Source organism: Myotis nattereri (genome assembly GCF_964212035.1).
Source record: "Myotis nattereri genome assembly, chromosome: 1".
Taxonomy (NCBI): domain Eukaryota; kingdom Metazoa; phylum Chordata; class Mammalia; order Chiroptera; family Vespertilionidae; genus Myotis; species Myotis nattereri.
Genome location: NC_138075.1, coordinates 52,475,379 through 52,500,875, shown reverse-complemented (window position 1 = coordinate 52,500,875; position 25,497 = coordinate 52,475,379). Strand labels below are relative to the sequence as shown.

At 43.9% G+C, this 25,497-nt stretch overlaps 1 protein-coding gene across 1 annotated transcript in view; it reads right to left on the bottom strand.

Moving 5' to 3' along the window:
• The window catches only part of ADAM10 (ADAM metallopeptidase domain 10), a 168,303-nt gene extending 152,621 nt beyond the window's left edge, over positions 1–15,682 (bottom strand). Inside the window, exon 1 of the mRNA XM_081105358.1 lies at positions 15,358–15,682. Coding sequence (XP_080961484.1) covers positions 15,358–15,412 — 55 coding nt within the window. The 5' untranslated portion in view covers positions 15,413–15,682. The remainder of the gene's footprint in view (positions 1–15,357) is intronic.
• Positions 15,683–25,497: the final 9,815 nt, after the last annotated feature.

The window sequence follows — 25,497 nt, the reverse complement described above, 5'->3', positions numbered from 1 at the left end:
TCACACACAGAGTTGCAGGGCGATCAGGGGGTTTGAGCGCTGCCCCGTCACGCTGATCCCGGTGCCGGGAGGCCTCTCGGCTCCACTGATCCCGGTGCTGGGAGGCATATTACCCTTTTACTATATAGGATAGAGGCCTGGTACATGGGTGGGGGCCAGCTGGTTTGCCCTGAAGGGTGTCCTGGATCAGGGTGGGGGTACCCACTGGGTGTCTGGCCAGCCTGGATGAGGGCATGATGGCTGTTTGCAGCTGGTCACACACCCTTCAGGTTGGGGGTCCCCACTGGGGTGCCTGGCCAATCTGGGTGAGGGGCTGAGGGCTGTTTTCAGGCTGGCGGGTGACTGAAGCTCCCAACCGCTCCTTTTTTTCTTTTCTTTTTTATTTTGGGCCAGCTTTAGCTCTGGCTCCAGCTCTGAGGCCTCTGCTGCTGAAAGCAGGTATCTGGTTTGTTTGGGTTCTACAATCGAAACACAATTTCAACTCCAGCTCTGAGATCCCAGCTGGCTGAAAGCAGGTTTCTGGGGTTTTGTTTAGTTTCTATATTTGTAACAATGTTTCAAACTGCAAGCTCAGAGGCCGGCAAGGCAGGCGGGGAACGTTGGTTTCCTCCGACACTGAAACAAGCAAGCCTCATGTTAGCTTCAAGCTGCCTAGCTGCCGGCCGCCATCTTGGCTGGCAGTTAACTTGCATATCTCCCTGATTAGCCAATGGGAAGGGTAGTGGACGTACGGCTAATTACCATGTTTCTCTTTTATTAGATAGGATAACAAACTAGAGGCTCAATGTACAAATCCTGGCCTGCGGGGACTGGGCTGAAACCGGCTCACTGACATCTCCTGAGGGGTCCCAGATTGCGAGAGGGCACAGGCTAGGCCGGAGGGACCCCACCTGTGCATGGAGCCAGGAAGGGACTGCGGGAGGGCTCCCGGTTGTGTCCTGCCCATCTCGCCCAGTCCTGATCAGCCAGAGCCCAACAGCAAGCTAACCTACCAGTTGGAGCATCTGCCCCCTGGTGGTCAGTGCACGTCATAGCGACTGGTCGAATGGTCGAACAAACAGTTGGATACTTAGCATATTAGGCTTTTATTATATAGGATAAACTTAATTTTTTTCTCTATGTCAAAGAAAGTTGATTCTGCCCTAGCTGGTTTTGCTCAGTGGAGAGAGCATCGACCTGCAGACTAAAGGGTCCCAGGTTCGATTCTGGTCAGGGGCATATGCCCAGGTTGCAGGCTCCAACCCCAGAAAGGGGAGTGCAGGACGCAGCCTATCAATGATTCTCTCTCATCTTTGATGTTTCTCTCTCTCTCCCTCTTTCTTTCTCTCTGAAATCAATAAAAATATTTTTTTAAAAAATAGTTGATTCTACAATCTTAAGAATAGGAGAGAAAAATCTGTAAAAATGTTTGACATTATAGATCTTATTTACTGAAAAACTCAATTACAATAAATGAAAGGATGTGTAATAAGGCTGGCACATTTCCATTCCTCAGAAAAACTCCTTATGATCAAGCCGTTTTCAACAGATGTTTCACTTGTATAATTTTAAAATTAGGTACCAAGAGCATTTTACCCCAACATAAAAGTGTATAGTATGGCTCAGTTGGTTAAACATCATCCCGTGCACCAAAGGTTGCCAGGTTGCCAGTTTGATTCCCAGTCAGAGTACATGCCTGGGTTGCCACCCAATCCTCGGTAGATGGTATGGCATGCAGGAGGCAGCCAATCAAAGTTTCATTTTTCATATCAATGTCTCTGTCCTTTGCCCTTCCTCTTTCTCTAAAAACCAATTTTAGCCGAAATCGGTTTGGCTCAGTGGATAGAGCGTCGGCCTGCGGACTGAAAGGTCCCGGGTTCGATTCCAGTCAAGGGCATGTACCTGGGTTGCGGGCACATCCCCAGTGGGAGATGTGCAGGAGGTGGCTGATCGATGTTTCTCTCCCATCGATGTTTCTAACTATCTCTCTCTCCCTTCCTCTCTGTAAAAAATCAATAAAATATATTAAAAAATAAAATAAAATAAATAAAAATCAATTTTAAAAAATATTTTACTGCACTCTTAGAAACACTACTTCTACAACATGACCTCAAGCTTAAGCCACAGTATCCATTTCTTCATTAGAAACCAGTCAAGTCATTTTCTACAAGTGAATATCTATACCTAACAGTTACAAGGAAAAGTTCAAGATAAGAGGGTGTGCCTATAATTAAAAGCATATTTCAACACACCAACTTTTCAAGATAAGCTAGTCTCTAAGAAATAAAAATAAAGCTAGCTGACTCAGAAGTGAAAGTAGTTTTTTTATTATAAACTAAATCAATCACAAAGAACACAAAACATCAATGATTAAAACCTACAAATGTGTTAAATTTCTACCACTGACTTATGATATACAACTTAAAAATCCAAAGGTGGAAATGTGGACATGATGTAGATTTCTATGGTAATTTGAAATGCCTTTATACCATTTCAAAAAAGTGTAGACACAAGTACAGACAGTAACCCATATAAAGGACTGTGACATTCACCCTGCCTAAGTACACACACACACTCTGGATCCAGCCATCCATCACCTTTCTACCCCAGACCCTGAATTTCATCCTAAACCCACTCTTATTACTTCATCCTTCTCCCATATTATATCCCAAACCATCTGCCTCTGCCTCCTTCCAGGAAATCTGGATATGCAAATAAAACAATTCTGCTAAAGGTGTTATTGATAACTAGAGGCGCGATACACAAAATTCGTGCAAGGGGCTTGGCCCTCACAGCCGCGGCTTCATCTGGAAGGTCATTCAGCTGTCCAGTCTAATTAACGTATTACGCTTTTATTATTATAGACAGACTAGAGGCCTGGTACGTGAAATTCATGCATGGGGGGGGGGGGTCTCTCAGCCCAGCCTGCACCCTCTTCAATCTGGACCCCTCAGACATCCCTCTCTCAATCCGGGACCGCTGGCTCCTAACCACTCGCCTGCCTGCCTGCCTGCCTGGTCGCCCCTAACCCCTCTGCCTGCCTGCTCACCCCTAACTGCTTCTGCCTGCTTGCCTGCTCACCCTAACCCCTCTGCCTGCCTGCCTGATCGCCCCTAACTGCTCTCCCCTGCCAGCCTGATCACCCCTAACTGCTCTCCCCTGCCGATCTGATCGCCCCTAACTACCTCTGCCTGCCAGCCTGATAGCCCCCAACTGCTCTCCCCTGCCGGCCTGATAGCCCCTAATTGCCTCTGCCTTGGCCCCCGCTACCATGGCTTTGTCCGGAAGGACATCTGGAAGACATGTGGTATATCCGGTCTAATTAGCATATTACTCTTTTATTAGCATCCCTCCAATTGTGACAACCAAAACTTTCTCTAGACTACTTATGAATATTTTAGTGTCTGCTTTGGGTATATATTTTAACTACATGTTAATTTCTTTTTAAAATATATTTTTTATTGATTTCAGAGAGGAAGGGAGAGGGAGAGAGAGAGATAGAAACATCAATGATGAGAGAGAATCACTGATCAACTGCCTCCTGCACGCTCCCTGCTGGGGATCGAGCCCACAACCCTGGCACGTGCCCTTGGCTGGAATCGAACCCGGGACCCTTCAGTCCGCAGGCCGATGCTCTATCCACTGAGCCAAAACCAGGTAGGGCAGCTACATGTTAATTTTTTACAGGACACAAAACTGCATAAATACTATGATGTAAATTCATAATAACAAGCATTTTAAAAGACTGAACAATTAATATTAAAACGTGATAAAATTGTGGAGAAAGAATTATGGATTTTGTAACTAACAGATTGCAAACTAAAGTAGGCCTGGAAACACCATAATTATAATAATATTTGTATAGCAGTTTACAGTCTCTTCAGCATCCCATTCAACTCTTAGGAAATGAGACAGCAAATTAATATCTCAACACATAAGTGTAGGATTCTATCTGTATTCTTTTGAAAACAAAATCCAAAGTTTATAGCTCAAAATGTGTGTATATCTTTTGCCATCATCAATAGAAACAAAGATCAATGAAAAGAAATTCTGCTCCACAAATCCTTATATGTACGTTTATCTCAAGATCACATTCTTTGTCACTGAAATAGAAAGTTCACAATTCACATATAATCAAGAGTATCAAGCATATTCTTGAACTAAAGAGTATAATTCCAACTTAAGGACAGTAAATATACTATATATTTGTAAGTAAGAATACACTTACTTGTTAATATATTAAATCTAACTTCTCCCCTCCACTCCAAATTCACCAAACTTTTATCTCCCAACTATCTGGAGCAGTGCTTCCCAAATGACTAGTCACAGATAACTGAAAGGCTGTACAAAGTTTTAGCCAATCTCCAACAAAAGTATAAGCGTATAAGCAGGAAAAAATCCCAGACTCTAACACATATCCCAACCTATAACCTTCTATCTAAATTCAAAATCTTGGATATTTTCAACTTCAGATACTGAACCCTCTAAGTTTTATTAAGCCATATCCTCCAATGCAAAAGCATACAAGATCTAAATTCAACAACCGAGTGAGCCCTCAATAAATTTTATCTTCACATTAAACATTTGCCAAATTTTACCAATTTTTCTTCCATGTCATTTGTTCTAAATTTATTTCTATAATCACTACCTAATGCAAGACTCAATCACCCAGTTCATCAAGCAGCTTATTTATTCCTTATTGTATCATATCCCAACTCTTCAACATGAACTCCAACCAACATTCCATAATACTCTCTACGTCACAGTTACTATGATCTAAAATATGAATAATTAGAATCCTGGTTATCCTGGCCCAGTTAGCATTTCCTCTTATTTCCTGCCATGGACTCTCCATTCCAGGCAAGTCAACTTACAAGCATCTTATCAGACTATAAACCATTCCCTTATATCTCTAAAAAGCTTTCCCCCACTGGCTGATGTCCCTCCAGCTTAATAAATCCTCATTTCAACTGCAATTACAATACATAAATAGAACTAAAACTACGTGGCTCCGTGACTCCTACTAGCTGCAGAAATACAATAAACTCTGATGACTAAAGAGCATGTTCTCACTGTACATTCTCACATTGTTTAGTTGGAACTGTAGTAGCTTCATAATAAATTCACCCAATATCAAAGGGAGTCTAAATTCCTGAGAACTGATCCCAGTACTGCTATTTCCTGCAACCTAGCTAGGACAGAACTATCCCCACCAGTACTAAGGAAAAGCTTTCAAACTGCTGATAGCAATGTTACTACCCTCATGGGAATCTAACTAGTAAGACTATTAGTTTTTCCATTTATCCTTAACATTGTTTCCTTTTCCCAATATAAAAATTGACAGCTAAACTAGACAGAATTACCACTACTGTATTTTTATTCAGAATAATCATTTTTTTTTAAGTTGCTTGGAAGAATCACTAACAATCATTAAATAAATCAACTCCACGTTTAAAAAAATACACACACAAACAAAAAAACAACAGAAAAACCTGGGATTCTTTACCCAAGCATGCCACATTGAGATGCCTATGTGAAAACAGATCAAATGCAAATCAATTCCTACAATTTTAGTGTCTGCCCTTGTGACTTGGGGCTCAGACTGGAAATTACTGTGTGTTTTCTGTCCACAGCCTTTCATATCTATAATTTGTCTCCCCAATTAGTGGCCACAAAGGCCCCTCACTGAAACTTCATGTTAGCAGCTATGTCCATTGATTCCGCTTTCCTGCACCCAAAAACCTTTCCACACACACAAACTTCATTTTTGGTATTCCACATCTATCTATATATAAAAAAGGCTAATATGCAAAGTGTCCCCACAGGAGTTCAACTGGGAGACTGGGAGTTCTATCACTCGATATAACATGCACTGACCACCAGGGGACAGCGTGGAATGAAAGAAGGCGCTGGCCAGCGGCCGGCATCCAGGGAAGGGAGGCCCCAGCTGGCAGCTGGAAGGCCCCGAATGGCCCTGATCTTTGGCCAGGCCTACGAACCCTATGCACAAATTTTGTGCACTGGGCCTTTAGTAGACTGTATTTTAAGCTAAACCATCCCAAAACTATACCTCCGACTTTGGCAAAATTTTTCTATTAGAACAGTGGTTCTCAACCTTCCTAATTCTGAGACCCTTTAATAAGGTTCCTCATGCTGTGGTGACCCCCAACCATAAAATTATTTTCGTTGCTACTTCATAACTGTAATTTTGCTACTGAATCATAATGTAAATATCTGATATGCAGGATGTATTTTCATTGTTACAAATTGAACATAATTAAAGCATAGTGATTAATCACAAAAACAATATGTAATTATATATGTGTTTCCCGATGGTCTTAGGCGACCCCTGTGAAAGGGTCGTTTGACCGCCAAGGGGGTGGCGACCCACAGGTTGAGAACCGCTGTATTAGACTGTGATACAATTCAAAGACAGACTAGAAATTTAACTTTATACAAATCACAAACCAACTGTAACACACAACAGCTACTCACTGCAAACTAACAATAAAACACAGTATCAGCAACCTTTGTTGTCTACCTTTCACCTAATCTTTCCTTTAAATACAGAGAATACTTCTTAACTTACAACTTACACTCCTGTAAAGAATGTTACAACTGCACATCTTAGGATATGTTTAATATCAATCATCTAATATATTAGATTCAGATCAGAGTACTTAAGATTCAAATCTAGGAAATGATCTACAGGCAACCAAATGATTGTGCATTTTATTTGCTGTGTCTTCCTGGTTATTTATCAATTTCTTCTCTCCATTCTACCTTGCCTCACTTTAACTAGCAAAACAATACATCATCATCCCAGTTGTTCAGAATTTAAGAATAGGGCAACCTCAATACTAAACTCTATAAAGCCAAAACATATACATTAAAAAACAAAAAAACTTACCTAAAGCTCATGTATTCCACTTTACATACAAATGTGTCAAGCATGATTATTTATAGTTTCCCCATAGAAAATATATTAGAAACAACAAATTAAAAGGTGATATACTCAAGGTTTGCAAGAAAGCCAAGAAATCTAACCCAAAAGTTGGAAATACTATTAACACTAGAGGAATGAAAAACCATCACCAAGAATGCCCATTTCAATTGTTTCTGAAAAAATAAAAACTACAACAGAACCCAGAACAGCAGCAGCTGCGCTTATACTAAACCTCAATCATTTAAGAAAATATTAAATTCAGCCCATATTAAGGACACCGTAAATGTGTACATCTTGGGGAAATTTCCATAGAAAAAAATAAAACAGCCAAAATTTTGAGCCTGGTCCCAGACTTGTGATATGGGCATCTTCTCATATCTGAACCTGTCATCTCCCAACATTTTAAGAAAAATGTAACTTGTTGAATTTATTGCTTCATTTCAATTTTCTTAATTTCAAAGGCATAGCTTTTATTAATAACCCATTCTTCAAAGAAAAAAAAGCCTTAGTTGGGTTGTTTTTTGCTTTTTGTTGGTTGGTTTTCGGGGTTTTTTTTAATTGATTTGAGAAAGGAAGGGAGAGGGAGAGAGAGAAACATCAATGATGACAGAGATTCAATGATCGGCTGCCTCCTGCATGCCCCACCCTGGGGATCGAGTCCACAACTTGTGCACATACCCTGACAGGGAATTGAACCATGACCTCCTAGTTCATAGGTCTACAGCTCAACCATTGACCCAAGCCCACAGGGCTCTAAGTTAGTTTTTATTGATATGACCCTCAATCAATTTTCTAAGTCTTATCTCAGTAGGAAAAAAAATGGTTTATTATTTACTAGTATTTGCTCACTGAGATCAAGATATTTAAAAAAACTAACCATCATTCTTAAAGACCTTCAAATTGTTGGTATTATGAAAACAGGAATTTTAAATAACATCTGATAACCTAATGCTAGATAAAATTATATATGTCACAGTTTTTATTATATTTTTAAGACTATGAAAAAATGTTACAAAAAAATAAACAGGGTGTCCCAAAAACATGTATACACACTTTAACAGCTGACAGTTCAACTGATGTTTCTTTCTTTTCAGCCACACTAAGCTTTCTTCTTTAAAAAAAATTAAATAAATATATATATATATTAGAGGCCCGGTGCACAAAAATTTGTGCGGGGGGGGGGGGGGGGGATCCCTCATCCCAGCCTGTGCCCTATAACAGTCTGGGACCCCTCGGGAGATAACGACCTGCTGGCTTAGGCCTGCTCCTGGGTGGCAGAGGGCAGGCCCAATCCCTAGGTGCAGCCCCTGGTCGGGATCGGAGCAGGGCTGTTTGGGGAGTTGGGGCGCCGCCCCCTGTCATGCACAGAGCAGGGCAGACTGGGAGGTTGTGATACCACCCTCAGTCACGCTCAGGGTAGGGCCGATTGGGGGGTTGGGGCACCGCCCCCTGTCACACTCAAGGCAATGTCGATGGGGAGGTTGCAGCACCACCCCGTCACACACAGAGCAGGGCCAATCAGGGGGTTGGGGAGCTGCACCCTGTCACACACAGAGCCGCAGGGCGATCAGGGGGTTGGGGAGCTCCCCCCTATCAGGCACAGAGCAGGGCTGATCAGGGGGTTGGGGCTCCTTCCCCTGTCATGAACAGAGCAGGGCCGATAGGGAGGTTGTGGCCCCACCCCTGTCACACACAGAGCCGCAGGGCGATCAGGGGGTTTGGGTGCTGCCCCGTCACGCTGATCCCGGTGCTGGGAGGCATATTACCCTTTTACTATATAGGATAGAGGCCTGGTGCATGGGTGGGGGCCAGCTGGTTTGCCCTGAAGGGTGTCCTGGATCAGGGTGGGGGTACCCACTGGGGTGCCTGGCCAGCCTGGATGAGGGGATGATGGCTGTTTGCAGCTGGTCACACACCCTTCAGGGTGGGGGTCCCCACTGGGGTGCCTGGCCAGTCTGGGTGAGGGGCTGAGGGCTGTTTTCAGGCTGGCGGGTGACTGAAGCGCCCAACCGCTCATTTTATTCTTTTTCTTTTTTATTCTGGGCCAGCTTTAGCTCTGGCTCCAGCTCTGAGGCCTCTGCTGCTGAAAGCAGGCATGGGGTTTGTTTGGGTTCTATAATCGAAACACTGTATCAACTCCAGCTCTGAGATCCCACTGGTTGAAAGCAGGTTTCTGGGGTTTTGTTTAGCTCAGGGGTGGGCAAACTTTTTGACTCAAGGGTCACAATGGGTTCTTAAACTGGACCGAAGGGCCGGAACAAAAGCATGGATGGAGTGTTTGTGTGAACTAATATAAATTCAAAGTAAACATCATTACATAAAAGGGTACGGTCTTTTGTTTTTTTAGTTTTATTCATTTCAAACGGGCCGGATCCGGCCCGCAGGCCGTAGTTTGCCCACGGCTGGTTTAGCTTCTATATTTGTAACAATGTTTCAAACTGCAAGCTCAGAGGCCCGCAAGGCTGGCGGGGAACGTTGGTTTCCTCCGTCACCAAAGCAAGGAAGCCTCATGTTAGCTTCAAGCTGCCTGGCTGCCGGCCACCATCTTGGCTGGCTGTTAATTTGCATATCTCTCTGATTAGCCAATGGGAAGGGTAGTGGACGTACGGCTAATTACCATGTTTCCCTTTTATTAGATAGGATACACACACAAACACACACACACACACACACACGCATACACTAGAGGCCCAGTGCACAAAATTTGTGCACTTGGGAAAGGGGGGGGGGTGTCTCTCAGTTCGGCATGCGCCCTCTCTCAGACCAGGAGCCCTCGAGGTATGTCTGACTGCCGGTTCAGAGAGTGGACATAAGCTGGCAGCCGGACATCCTTAGCACTGCTGCGGAGGCGGGAGAGGTTCCTGTCACCACTACTGAGCTCGCCAGCCATGAGCCCAGCTTCTGGCTGAGCAGCACTCCCCGAGGGAATGCACTGACCACCAGGGGGCAGTCTGCCCCCTGGTGGTCAGTGCACATCATAGCAAATGGTTGTTCCACCGTTTGGTCGATTTGCATATTAGCCTTTTATTATATAGGGGGTATATATATATATATATATAATTGATTTTAGAGAGAAAGGGAGAGGGAGAGAAGAAACATCAATGGGCTGCTTCCTGCATGCCCCCTACTGGGGATTGAACCAGCAACCTGTGCCCTCACCATGCAAGAGGTCGATGCTCAACCACTAAGCCTCACCAGCTGGACCAGACTAAGCTTTGAACAAAAGAAATCCATCCTAAAATGCTACTGTTTGAAAATGCTGTTGAAGCCGAAACCGGTTTGGCTCAGTGGATAGAGTGTCGGCCTGCAGATTGAAAGGTCCCAGGTTCGATTCCGGTCAAGGGCATGTACCTTGGTTGCGGGCACATCGCCAGTAGGAGGTGTGCAGGAGGCAGCTGATCGATGTTTCTCTCTCACTGATGTTTCTAGCTCTCTGTCTCTCTCCCTCCTCTCTGTAAAAAATCAATAGGGTATATTTAAAAAAAAAAAAAAAGAAAGAAAATGCAGTTGAAGTACAAACACTACCTTCATAAATTACTCCAAGTATACAATTTTTGGGGGGGAAGGGGAGAGACACACAGGATGTGCCCAAAATATGTATAAATACTTTAACAACTGATAACTCACTTAATTTTCACTTGTTTTCAGGTTTAACTGATTTGAAATAATGGGTGAAGCCAGACTAAGCTTTGAACAAAGAAAATTTATCCATCAGCCTTTTTTATGGGAACACATAAAAAATAAAGTTTATGGTACAAAACCAGCCAACAGTTGACAAATTGAAGATGCAGAAATACTGAACAAAATGATTCTTGATGTTTTCGATTCCATTGCTTCATGGTATCAGCAATGCCTGGACCAGACGCGTCATCAGTTTGAAAACAGGCATTGACAAAAAAAAAATTATTTCTGCAGATCAGGGGTGGGCAAACTTTTTGACTCAAGGGCCACAATGGGTTCTTAAACTGGACCGGAGGGCCGGAACAAAAGCATGGATGGAGTGTTTGTGTGAACTAATATAAATTCAAAGTAAACATCATTACATAAAAGGGTACGGTCTTTTTTTTTTTAGTTTTATTCATTTCAAACGGGCCGGATCCGGCCCGCGGGCCGTAGTTTGCCCACGGCTGCTGTAGATTCTTTCAAATTTTAAAAAATGAACTGTATATGTTAATAAACACTGACTTTACAATCATTCAAATTGTGTATACATTTTTTGGGACACCCTATATATCAAAAGCTGGATAAGAGGTCTCAGTCAAAAAATAAGCATTTTTAAAAGTTTGGAATCATCTGTGAAAGATGAAGTCAAGGCAAAGATGTGCATATCATTCCTACAGGATCCAAGCAGGTAACAAAAATGAGTGAAATAGGCCATTTTTATTACCCACAGAAATGATGGGAACTGCATTGACTGGTAAGCCGTCTAAAGAGGGCAGCTACTTGTTCTACTGTTCTGCAGACAATGGGAATGCAGCTAAGTAATGCCTGTTCAAGTCTTCCCCAAAATCAAGAAATCCATGAATTTTATTGAGAAATTTCCCCATTTTTCAATATCAATCACTAGCTGAAACTTACAAACACTGCAAATCAAAGAAAACACATCTATAGGATAGTTCAGTCCAGAGGGCACTTCAAAGCTAATGTGTGAAAACTGCTTTCATAAAAGTATGAGGGTAATGAGTAAAAAATTCAAGCTTTGAGGTCAAACAGGCTTGTGTTTGAATGAATGATGCTAAAAAATTGTTTCTTCAAGCCTGTTTCTTCAACTGTAAATATCACCACTCTCTCATAAATGATGAAAAAATCCTAAAACAATACCAGATACACACAGACATTACAGAAATAGCCCTTACTCTCTCTACTTAACCCTGCAAGTCCTTAGGAAAATTTTAAATATAACAAATAATAACACACTTAAAGACCTTAAAAGTTATAAAAAGGACATCAGAAAACAGAGGTGCCTGCCATGTCCATTGCTCTCAAACCCTGCTACTCAGAGGTCCTGTAGAAATAGAGAAGATACTGTTAACTTAGGGCAGCGATTTCCAGCCTTTTCATCTCATGGCACACATAAACTAATGACTAAAATTCTGTGGCACACTGGTTGAAAATCACTCACTGAGGGGAAGGCTTGAAATGGGCGTTTAAGCTTAAAGTGTTACAGCTAACTAGATTGTCAATCTCCAGTTAAAAAGACAAAGAATCAGAGATCCTTAAAGAAAAGACAGCCGAAACCGGTTTGGCTCAGTGGATAGAGCGTCGGCCTGCGGACTGAAAGGTCCCGGGTTCAATTCCGGTCAAGGGCATGTGCCTGGGTTGCGGGCACATCCCCAGTGGGGGGTGTGCAGGAGGCAGCTGATCGATGTTTCTCTCTCATCGATGTTTCTGGCTCTCTATCTCTCTCCCTTCCTCTCTGTAAAAAATCAATAAAATATATTAAAAAAAAAAAAGAAAAGAAAAGACAAAAAAAAAAAAACCACTAAATGTCTATCTCTTTTATCAATTTCATAGACCTTTACTTGCTGGTAGAAGTGGAAGAAATAGTTTATACTTTTAATACTTTGGGCGAAACTTCCAGAAGACTTATTTCTACAGAATGCATGGTACAAAGCAAAGCATTTACACCAGATTTTTAAATATTAAAAATGTCATACTCTAAAGTTCATTTTATATATAATTTCATCAAACCAAAACATGTACTGCTACAGTTAAAACACCTTTGGACCTCTCAAACTACTTAATTTTTTAAAAAAGAAAAGACATCAACTTCCAACATATTTGTGTTAAAAAGTAATATTTACATATACAGAAAAATTCTTTGGGCTATAGTTAATAAAAATAGGTCCAATAAATTTCTAATGTAGCTACAAATAATAAAGAAAAGTATTTTATGTATATATTTGAGTATATGTCTACATAGACACTGAACTCTAGAAATTTTACACTACTTTCCTACAAATATAGCATAGGCTGGGACATGTGCTAGAACAGACAGCATTAGGAAAGTTTAAATTTTGTAATTTCAAACACTTTATCTCTTCCAGCTTCCACCATATTAAGAGGAAAAATAATTAATACAAAACAGTGATAAGTCTGAAAGGGGGAAGCAATTAAAAGGTTTTATTAAGTACCTAAAAATGATTTACACTTTAAAATTAAACCCATGTTTCCACTACTAATTCTCCTAATTTACACAAACATAATCATTCTCTCACACATTAACACAAATATAGAATTTCATTTTAATATATCCTATTCTACATATCTCATCATTCAAACTTCTTACAAACTTGATCACAAATATCTCAGAACAGATGAAAAAACTATATTACCATAAAATTAGAAATATCTCCATGTACCCAAAAGCAACAATCTTGATGCTGATTTTAAAATCAAATACTTTTATGTTTTTTACAGTTCTGCTTAAAACAAATGTTAAAAAATGTAACAAACCTTTTAACCACTGTGTAATGCAAAATGATAGTTTATAAATGATTTCAGAGTTCTGAATTTAGAAAACGTCTGTGTATCTGCCCTGGCCAGCTAGCTCAGTTGGTTAGAGGTTTCGGATTCTATCTCGGGTCAGGGCACATACAAGAATCAACCAATGAATGTATGAATAATTGGAACAACAAATCAATGTTCCTCTCTCTCTCTCTCTCTCTCTCTCAAAAAATAAATAATTTTAATAATAAAAAGTTACTGTTAAAAAAAAGAAAATGTGTAACAAGTCTTAATCCACAAAGATTATGCTGTTACTTTACTTTCTTTTTCTTTAACCCTCAGACTACACCAGTTTTTATTCTTACTTAAAACTGTTTCAACGTTTAAAAATAAAGGGCAGTTTATATACTACATCAGTAGTTTAAAATATCTCAGGTGTTTGTCTTACTTTTTACTAACTCACATAAATCAGTATCTAACTCCTTATAATCACAAAAAGTGAAAACTGACAGAAAAGTGATTTATTGGAAGCCACACTTAGACGGTATATACAAATGTTAAATGAAAAGGCTCTTAAAGAGGGTCTCTAGCACATGATTCTAACACTAAACATCTACTAGAAGCTCTTAATCTAAAATGTATTACCTAATAAATGAACACTACAAGCTACAGCAAAAGTTTACCTACCAAGTTACCAACCTCGGACTAAGTAGAATACAGGACCAAAAAAAAAAAAAAAAAATGCTTGGCTCTGCAATCATACGTCAAAGTGACAGACAAAAGAACAGAAACTACAGAGACTGCATGAAACATTCAGATATTCTCTAAATCATCAAATTAGGTTCTACTCATCCAAAGCATCCCGGAAGTTTTTTTTTTCAACTCAATGCTTTAAAAATACGCTCGAGTTTTTAAGTGTGTACTTGAAGGAGCAAGTCAAAAAGTCTACCTAAAATAAAGCGCATTTACACAACAAAACGATGCAGCTGATCCTAGGATACAATAGAAACAAAAATCTCCTCCGAGACCCACGTAACCAAGAGTGCGTGTGCTTTTTAGTAAACATAGCCCCAACTAGGGGGTCAGGGGCTGCCTCTGTCTTGACAGCTACCCTGACTATTCCACCCGAGAGTTGAAGAAAACTCTTCAAAAGTTGGGCCACCCACGGGCCGTGGCTCGGAGAGACCCCATCCGGCCCCCCGGGATAAAAGAACGTCCCGCGACCGCCCACCTCCTCCCCACCAAGCCCTTTCCCCTGGGCAACAGAATGTCTTCCCGGGACGTACACGCACCCTCCGGCGGACCCGCTCCGAACCCTCGGGCAGAGGCAGGGCAAGGCGGAAGCCACCGGCTCGGACACCCGGGAGACCCCGGCACCCCTCCACCCGCGGCCCCTCCGCACCGCCGGGTCGGTCCGGACCGCCGCCGCCCCCGGTGAGAAACCCTTCACCAGCCCGGCCGCACACATCCCGCAACTTCCCACGAGCCTGCGCCGCGGTGCAGGCTCCGGAATCCGCCACCGGGCACGGGAGGAGGGCGGAAGGGTGCGGGTGCGGGTGAGCGCGCAACCGGGGCGGCCAGGACCGCCGGCCCGCGGCGGCTGCCCCGGCGCCAGGCAAGCGGGCTGGAGTGATGGAGCCGCCGGCCTGGGCTTCGCGGCGCCCTCCCGGCGACCCGGGGCTCCCAACTTTGCTTCTCTGGGAGGCGACCCCCACGGCCCCCGCCACCGGGGCTGTGGAGGCGGGGAAGGCCTCGCCGGAGGCTCGCAGCCTCCTCGGCCCACCGCTGAAGGGAACGCGGTCGGGGTACGAGGGACAATAGGGAGCGGGGAGCGCTGCGCGCCTGAGTGGCGCCGCCGGCCGGCCGGGCTGACTGACGCGCCCGCCGCGCGGCACGACTGGGCTCCTCCGCTCGGCCGGGCCGCCGCTGCCGCCGCGCGGTCCGCGGGGGTCACGGCGCCCCCGGCACTCTGGGTCGTGCCTCACCTCCCAGCCCCGCTGCCCAGGAGAGGAGCAGGATTAACACTCTCAGCAACACCATCTTCCGCTGCCGCCGCCTCCTCACGGGTTAACAGCAGCACATCGATCCGGAGGGAGAAGCTGAAGGGGCTTGGTCCGGAGACTCCACGGGAAGCCGGGACCTCCCCCCGACCGGAGACACGGCGAAGCACCTCCCTTTCGCTCCACTTCAGGGGCCCGACAGGCTCCCAGCTCCTCCAAAACAGGGACCTCCCTCCCGCTCGCTCGTTTCCTTCCTCCCTTCCCCGCTTTCCTTCCCTCGCTCCTTTCCTCTTCCCTATCTCCCTCCCCCAAGCCCGGACCTCCGCCTCCTTCCTCACCACGTGACGCACGGGCGCCCAACGGGCACGCGGAGCCGCGCCCCTTCCTCCCGCCCCTCCCCCTCCCCGAGGCGTCCCAGGGGCGCGCGCATGCGCGCCGAGGCCGGCTCTCGGGCGGCCGGGCCCGCCGCCGCTTCCTGTCCGCCGGCGGAGAGCTGGGATTGGGCTTGGGAGGCGGGGTTCCCTCTGGTCCCGCCCCCCGGCGGGAGCGCGTCTCGGCGGGTCGAGCTCCGCTAGTTCTTGCAGCTGCTGAGAACTGTCAATTGGGGTAAAAATGGGAGAATGAAGAATGTTAAGGGGCCGCTTTCCACTTCTTAAGAAGGAATGGAGATTTTTGTTTCTTTTTCGGCTTCTGGTGATGCACGACAGCTAATAAGTAAACAAAAAGCAAAGTGCCAGCAAGCGGTAATTATACTGGCGACAGTCACCGGCGATCAGAACACAAATGTAAGCACCTTCAAGCATCAGAAAGGAGAGGCACAGCCTAAGGCATATTTTTCTGAGCTCTTTACAGATTTGTGTCGCAGCCCTGGCCTTAGCCGTTCTGAAAGCCTTCAGCCTAAACCACAAAGGTCCTACATCTCCAGCCCCCCCAAAAATGTCCTCTTTACCACTTTCTCTGTCCCATCTCTGAAAGAACTCTCAAATCTCCCTCATCTCAACTTCCTAACTTATTTAAAGTTTATATTTGGTTTCTTAGTAACTCACTTTGGTTCTTAAAACTCGTATTTCATGGACTACAGATTGAAGCAGAAGACCTGAAACTAGAGAAATTTAAAGTAGAGAGAAAGGAAGGGAGGGAGAGAGCTTCTTTTCTTTTTTTTAAATATATTTTATTGATTTTTCACAGAGAGGAAGAGAGAGAGATAGAGAGTTAGAAACATCAATCAGCTGCCTCCTGCACATCTCCCACCGGGGATATGCCTGTGACCCAGGTACATGCCCTTGACCGGAATCGAACCTGGGACCTCTCAGTCCGCAGGCCGACGCTCTATCCACTGAGCCAAACCGGTTTCGGCGGGAGAGAGCTTCTTGAGGTTGGTCTTGCAATGGTGTTTGTTTGCTTGTTTGGTTGGTTTGTTTGTTTTGGATATGACATCAAAAGCACAAGTAATGAAAGCAAAACTAAATAAGTGGGACTACATTAAACCAAAAAGGTTATGCACAGTAAAAGAAACAAGAAAATTAAAACCTTCGAATGAGGAAAAATATGTCCAAGTCAGATATCTGATAAAGGGTTAATATCCAAAATATGTAAAGAATTCTTACAACTCCGTAGCACAAAAGCAAAACAATCCAATTTAAAAATGGGCAGAGGAACTGAATTGACATATTCCCAAAAATATCCAAATGACCAGTAAGTACATGAAAAGATCCTCAACACCACTAATGATCAGGGAAACACAAAGCAAAACCACAATGAGATATCATCTCACCGTCCGAATGGCTCTGACCAAAAAGACAAGTGTTGTAAAGGATGTGGATGAAAGAGAACCCTGTGCTCTGTGGTTGGTGGGAATGTAAATTGGTACAGCCAGTACAGAAAACAATACAGAGGCACGCCCCCTACCGGGGATCAAGCCTGCAACCTGGGCTTGTGCTCAGACTGGGAATCAGCCACCAACCCCCAGGTGCACCAATGATGCCCAACCAACTGAGCCCCACCGGCCAGGGCTCATGGAATTGTTTTGATAATTAAATTTAAATTAGTTAACATTTATAAAGTGATTATAACAGTGCCTGGCAGGCAATAAGTGGTTAAGCAAAAAAAGAAATACCGTGGTTCTTCCATGAACACTCAAACATCCACTAAAAAAGAGTAATTAATAGCATTGTTTCCTTACCAGTATAATAAATGTGCTCCTCAAGTTTTAATAATGAGAAATTCAGCAAGTAAGTCTGTGGCCGTATAAAGTATATTATACAAGTAATACTACAGAAAAATGCTTGTTGTACAACTTGAAAACAATCCAGTAAATGTTTCAACAATTACATTTTAAATTTACAACTCCTAATGAACTAACTGCTTGCTGGATGTCTCACTGTCATGCCAAATTCAACATATTTAACTTTTTTTTTTTAATATATTTTATTGATTTTTTACAGAGAGGAAGGGAGAGAGATAGAGAGTCAGAAACATCGATGAGAGAGAAACATCGATCAGCTGCCTCCCGCACATCCCCCACTGGAGATGTGCCCGCAACCCAGGTACATGCCCTTGACCGGAATCGAACCTGGGACCTTTCAATCCGCAGGCCGATGCTCTATCCACTGAGCCAAACCGGTTTTGGCAATATTTAACTTCTTATCTCTAATAATGGCACCAGTGACCTTGGGTGGAGCATAGAATCATGTTGGACTCTTCTCTGAGTCTCTTGTCTACTCATAACCAGTCACCAAGTATTGATTCTTCTCTGAAATTGTCTTTCTTGTGCCTGTAACCTTTCTCTTCCTACTACTGTCTCTTTGGTTTACACAATTATTTTCTCTTGCTTAAACTGCTACAGCCTCTCTCACTCCAGTCTCTGGTCCTCATGCTTTCAAACCCAAGTTCAATCCACTGCAATTTACTTACATTCCCATCATTCGCAAGAAGTCACTCTTTGTAGGGCCATCAAAGATCTGTTAGTTATCAATGCCACTGTACACCGTCACTCCTTATCTAACTTGGTCTCCTAGTCAACACTCTTTCCTCAAAATTCCCTTTTCCAATATTATCCAAAACCTTGCTCTTTCCTGATTTTCTTCCTTACTTCTTAACTGCATCTTTTCCCTGGGGCTTTTTCTTCCCTTTATTTTTTTAAATATAAGTTATTGATTTTTTACAGAGAGGAAGGGAGAGGGATAGTTAGAAACATCGATGAGAGAGCAACATCGATCTGCTGCCTCCAGCACACCTCCTACTGGGGGTGTGCCCGCAACCAAGGCACATGCCCTTCACCAGAATCAAACCCGGGACCCTTCAGTCTGCAAGCCGGCGCTCTATCCACTGAGCCAAACCGGTTAGGGCAATTCCCTTTATTTTTTAAATATAGCTGTTCCTTGGGATTTTATCTTTGTCTTTCTTATCTTCTCATTCTTCACTTGCATAGTTATATTTCTACTACCCCCAAAAGTCTATGACTCGCTAAGCTGAAAAACTCCTTGGTAACAAAGCCTGGGTGTGTCTTGTTTCAAATCCTACCCCATTGCCTCGCAGATATTCAGCACTTTTCCTGGGCCTGTGCTCCAAGCCTCAGACGTGTGTCCCAGTTGCACCGTTCACTAGCTGTGTGACCTTGACTACATTAAGGCTCCTGTGCCACGGTTTCCGGGTCTCTGCCGTGGGGAAGATAGTAATACTCAGAGGCTTGCTGTGAAAGTTAAATACATTAATAGATGTAAAGTACTTAGAATACTATATGGCACATACTAAGCTAACTCCTCCCTGAAGTTACACAGCCACACCAAATTCACTATGTCCCAAACTGAACCAGCCCCTACATCAATCTACCCAAATCATCTCTTTCTTCCTAAATTTCCTATTTTGTTTAGTGGCAACACCATCCATGCAATTACCTAAACTGCTGTCCCACCCCGGAAGGTCATTAAGTCAGCTTTTATCTCCAGCTTATGAAATTTCCCCTGCCACCTCTACTGCCACAGCCCAAGCTCTGCTCTCCTTGTCTTGCAATACCCACTCCCTGACATTTTGCCACCACTGCTGCCAGAATGATTGTTTTTATCCTTACATGAGGGTACGTACATTAACTTTAGAGAGAGAAAGAGAACAAAGAACGAGAGAGAGAGAGAGAAACATCGATGTGAGAAACACCTATCAACCACTCCCCACCTCCTACACCCCTACACCTGCACCAACCAGGAATCCAGCCCACATCCCTTCAGTGAATGGGAGGATGTTGCAACCAACTGACTTACCAGGTCAGAGCCAGAGTGATCTTTTAAAAAAAATATATCACTTTAGCCCTTAGCCGTGGCCAATGTGTCTCCTTTCTACCTGCTAAATTGAATGCTGCCTGATTTTAATCAATTTTTACTCAATAAACTCATAAAACTTTTCTGTGTAAAAAGGGGATCAGAGAAGAAAAGAACTTAGAAGACCCACTTAATGGGAAAAGAGAAGAGTGAAAAATGGTATTTCTAATTTACGGCATTTAGAAGTTATGTAATAAATTTTATTTCAGAGAGGAAAGGAGAGGGAGAGGGAGAGGGAGAGGGAGAGAGAGAGAGAAACATCAATGATGAGAGAAAATCATTGATTGGCTGCCTCCTGCACACACCCCACTGGAAATCAAGACAGCAACCTGGGCACGTGCCCTGACCAGGAATCCAACCGTGACCTCCTGGCTGAGAGGTTGGCACTCAACCACTAAGTCATGCCGGCTGGGCCTCTTTTCTCCTTTAAGTGAAACTCCTACTCCATCCAATTGAACTGGTCTACCCTTGGAAACCCCAAAGCATCTTAAACTCTCCCTCCTCCATGCTTTGCCCCCCCTATTTCCTTTCTGTTTATACAGTATGTTTATTAAAAAAAAAGAAAATAGAGTCGCTTATGCTAAAGCCCCATGTGAACAAACTGAGACTTAATTTATAGTTTCAGCTCTCCGAGAAATGTAATCTAAAACCAGGCATCAGGAATCTCTTGATCAGCACTTGTTAGATAATCTGCCTGAATAGACATCTGCCATTACCTAAAGCAGCGGTTCTCAACCTGTGAGTCGCGACCCCTTTGTCGGTCGAACGACCCTTTCACAGGGGTCGCCTAAGACCATCCTGCGTATCAGATATTTACATTATGATTCATAACAGTAGCAACATTACAGTTATGAAGTAGCAACGAAAATAATTTTATGGTTGGGTCACAACATGAGGAACTGTATTTAAAGGGCCAGAAGGTTGAGAACCACTGCCCTAAAGGAACGTGAGCTTGTAATAATGAACCTGCTTTTTTGCCCACTATAACTTCCTTGTTCCTTCTCCCTTCTGTTTATAAAAGTCTTTCATTTTGTGGAGCTCCTCAGAGCTCCATTCTACCTGCTAAATTGGATGCTGCCTGATTTTAATCAATTTTTACTCAATAAACTCATAACAATTTTATTTTTTAAAATATATTTTATTGATTTTTTACAGAGAGGAAGGGAGAGGGATAGACAGTTAGAAACATCGATGAGAGAGAAACATCGATCAGCTGCCTCCTGCACACTGCCTACTGGGGATGTGCCCGCAACCAAGGTACATGCCCTTGACCGGAATTGAACCTGGGATCCTTGAGTCCGCAGGCTGATGCTCTATCCACTGAGCCAAACCGGTTAGGGCATCATAACAATTTTAATATGCCTCAGTTATCTATCTAAATAATAGAGGAATATGCAAATTAGTCAGGATGCCCTAACACAGTGGTCGGCAAACTCATTAGTCAACAGAGCCAAATATCAACAGTACAACTATTGAAATTTCTTTTGAGAGCCAAATTTTTTAAACTTAAACTATATACGCCAAAACCGGTTTGGCTCAGTGGATAGAGCGTCGGCCTGCGGACTGAAGGGTCGCGGGTTCGATTCCGGTCAAGGGCATGTACTTAGGTTGCGGGCACATCCCCAGTGGGAGATGTGCAGGAGGCAGCTGGTCAATGTTTCTCTCTCATCGATGTTTCTGGCTCTCTATCTCTCTCCCTTCCTCTCTGTAAAAAATCAATAAAATATATTTAAAAAAAAAAAAAACTATATAGGTAGGTACATTGTTATTAACTTAATTAGGGTACTCCTAAGGCTTAGGAAGAGCCACACTCAAGGGGCCAAAGAGCCTCATGTGGCTCACGAGCCGCAGTTTGCCGACCACAGCCCTAACGTCACAACTGAACATCAGGGACCTAAGGCTTCATGGTGCCTGGCTAGGGTGAGGAACCTCAGACTGCGGCCCCGCCCCGCTCCAGTGCCGGACTGGGGGACCTCAGGCCATGCCCCCTGCCTGGTGGGGCTTGATGGGGACCTCAGGTCACACCCCCTACCCAGCGGGGCTTGATGGTTACCTCAGGCCATGCTCCCCACCTGGTGGGGCTTGAAGGGGATCTCAGGGCGCACCCCCCACCCCAGCGCCAGGCCGGGCCGGGGGACCTCAGGCCACGCCCCCCGCCTGGCAGGACTTGACAGGGGACCTCAGGCTGTGCCCTCCACCCCGACACCAGGCCAGGGGACCTGAGGCTGCGCCCCCTGCCCAGAGGGGCTTGACGGGGGTGGGGCTGGCCAGGGCTGGATCTCACTCAATGGGGGTGGGGCCGGCTGGGTCTGGATCTCCTGTGTTTTCTCGAAGTATGTGTGGGTGGTGGGCGGGGACTTGACTCTAGGTCCCATGGCACATCCCAGGAGAAAGATTTTCATAAACATTTTACTAATTTCCTTTCATCTCTGACACTTTTATTATAGAGAAAGGGCAAATAGCAATATTAAAATATTTCCTTCAATTAATTCCCTTTTAATGTGCATGAATTTCATGCACTGGGCCACTAGTCCTATATAATAAAAGCCTAATATGCTAGGTGTCCAACCATTTGTTTGATCAGATGCTCTGACCTGTAGGTTAGATTGCTGCTGGGGTCCAGCCAATTGGGACTGGGCAAAAGGGGCCAGACATGCCCTGGAGCCTTCCTACGGTCCCTCCCCAATTGTGCACTGGTGGGGTCTGAACCCTCTCACAATCCAGGACCCCTCAGGGGATGTTGGAGAGGCCTGATCCCCACAGGCCAGGCCAAGGGACCCCACCAGTGCACAAATCCATGCACTAGACCTCTAGTCTTTAAGTAAGTATTACCTAGAGTTTAAAACACTGGTCACAGCCTTGTAACTCATAAACCAAATTGACTCAGAGACATGTTTAGTTTGATTTATAGTCAATTTTATTTATTTATGTCAATTTTCAACAATTAGCTTTCTTGTTAAAATCTAAATTCCAGATTTAAAATACATATTTAAATATATTTTTATTGCCCTAACCAGTTTGGCTCAGTGGATAGAGCGTCAGCCTGTGGACTGAAAGGTCCCAGGTTTGATTCCAGTCAAGGGCATGTACCTTGGTTGCGGGCACATTCCCAGTAGGAGATGTGCAGGAGGCAGCTGATCGATGTTTCTCTCTCATCGATGTTTCTAACTCTCTATCCCTCTCCTTTCCTCTCTGTAAAAAATCAATAAAATATATATTTAAATATATTTTTATTGATTTCAGAGAGGAAGGGAGAGGCAGAGAGAGATAGAAACATCAATGAGACAGAATCATCGATCAGCTGCCTCCTGCATGCCCCCCACTGGGGATTGAGCCTGCAATCCAGGCATGTGCCCCAACTGGGAATCAAACTGTGACCTCCTAGTTCATAGATCAATGCTCAACCACTAAGCCACCACTAAACTACTCCTGATTTGAAGATTTCCAGACTGCCAAGACAATATTCCTGACATAGTACCCAGCACCATGATAGCACTTTACAATGCTATGAAGTAGATATATCCCATTTTACAAATAAGGAAACAGTGGCAGACTAGGCTTCTAACCCAAGTTTGTTTAACTCTGAGTCTTTTTTTTTTTTTTTTTAAATATATTTTATTGATTTTTCACAGAGAGGAAGGGAGAGAGATAGAGAGTTAGAAACATCGATGAGAGAGGAACATCGATCAGCTGCCTCCTGCACATCTCCCACTGGGGGATGTGCCCGCAACCCAGGTACATGCCCTTGACCAGAATCGAACCTGGGACCTTTCAGTCCGCAAGCCGACGCTCTATCCACTGAGCCAAACCGGTTTCGGCAACTCTGAGTCTTTTTAATTACTGGCTGAATCTATTCTTATTATCACTGCATGGTCCAGAATCTACTTCTTGGCTTTGAAGGTGCAGAAGCTTGATTTTTCTCAGTGTACCCTGATTTGATCAGCCAACCAGGACTAATTCATAGGTGCTAAACTCTCAGGATACTTATGTCTTGATCAAATGTCACCTCATTATTTTATAAGTTAGATATTCATCTTAGCAAGTCAATGCATTCTCTTTTTCATTTTTTTATTTTTAAAAATATATTTTTTATTTCAGAGAGGAAGGGAGAGGAAGAGAAACATCAATTATGAGAATGATAAAATATAGTTTTAGACATGACTTTGAAGGTGGACATACACACACATACATAAAATCCTTGAATGAGTACATTGAGAAAAATGACCAAAAGACTAACTTTGGAGCATTGTGGAGTTTTGGGAGAGTAATGAAAAATCACAATGGCTATAGAAGGTAAATTTAGAAGGCTTTCATTCTTTTTTAAAAACATTTTTATTGATTTCAGAAAGGAAGGGAGAGGGACAGAGAGATTGAAACATCAATGATGAAAATCATTGATCAGCTGCCTCCTACATGTTCCCCACTGGGTATCAAGCCCACAACTGGGCATGTGCCCAGACTAAGAATCAAACCGTGACCTACTGGTTTACAGGTTGATGCTCAGCCACTGAGCCACACCAGCCGGGCACAGAAGCCTTTTAAAAATTTTATTACTAGAGGCCCAGTGCACAGATTCGTGCATGGGGGGCGGGGAGGAGGTGCCTCTTGCAATCTGGGACTCCTTGGGGGATGTCCGACTGCCTGTTTAGGCCCAATCCCCTGGCCTGCAGGGATAGGGCCTAAACGAACAGTCGGACATCCCCCAAGGGATGTAGCAGTGTGCCAAGTGGCAGGCGGCAAAGAAGGAGCCTGAGCCAGGGCCAGTCGCTGCTAGTACTCATCCCCACCTGCTGTGCCTGCAGCTGCCCCTTGGTAGCACTGCCTCAGAGTCAGGAGAGGCTCCGCCAGCGCAGCTGTGCTCACCAGCGGTGAGCCTGGCCTCTGGCTGAGCAGCACTCCCCCTGTAGGAGTGCACTGACCACCAGGGGGCAGCTCCTGTGTTGACACTAACAACTGCTCAACCAGTCATTCTGGTTGTTGTGGTTGTTCAGTGGTAAGAGTCGCTTAGGCTTTTATATAGAGATTTATCTATTTGCTACAGGGGTGGGAGGAGAGGCTCCCCCTAATGCTAGAATAGTGAGTCTCAAACCTTTTCATGTATTAGAACACCTACGGTCTTATTAAAACTCAGACCCCTACACCAAGAGTTTTTTATTCTGTAGACTAGAGAAGTCTTGGACTAGAGAATTTTCTTTTTTTTTTTAAAAAAATATAGTTTATTGATTTTTTACAGAGAGGAAGAGAGAGAGATAGTCAGAAACATCGATGAGAGAGAAACATCGACCAGCCGCCTCCTGCACATCCCCCACCGGGGATGTGCCCGCAACCCAGGTACATGCCCTTGACCGGAATCGAACCTGGGACCTTTCAGTCCGCAGGCCGACGCTCTATCCACTGAGCCAAACCGGTTTCGGCAGAGAATTTTCATTTTTAATTAGTTCCCAGGTGATGTTGATACTACTAATCCAAAAACTACACTTTGAGAATGACTGTACTAGAATTAAGGGATATCTGGCAAATTGGTGGATTGGTAGGGCAGAAGCATGTGTGAAGAGAGAAATCCTAAGAAAGAAGTCCTAAGCCTTAGATACGATATACTTGATCCAATAACAAAACCTTAACCACTTGGTGTAAGACAAGGGGAGTAGGGATTCTGAGTTGAAGGTAATGAAATATATTCTTTGAATTCATTCCTGGTGCAGCCTATCTGGATCCATATTTAGGTCCCACTGTTAAAAAGGACTGCATAAATAAAATTGAGAGAACTGCACAAATACTGTTGCATATCAGAGCTATAATAAAAGGGAAAAGA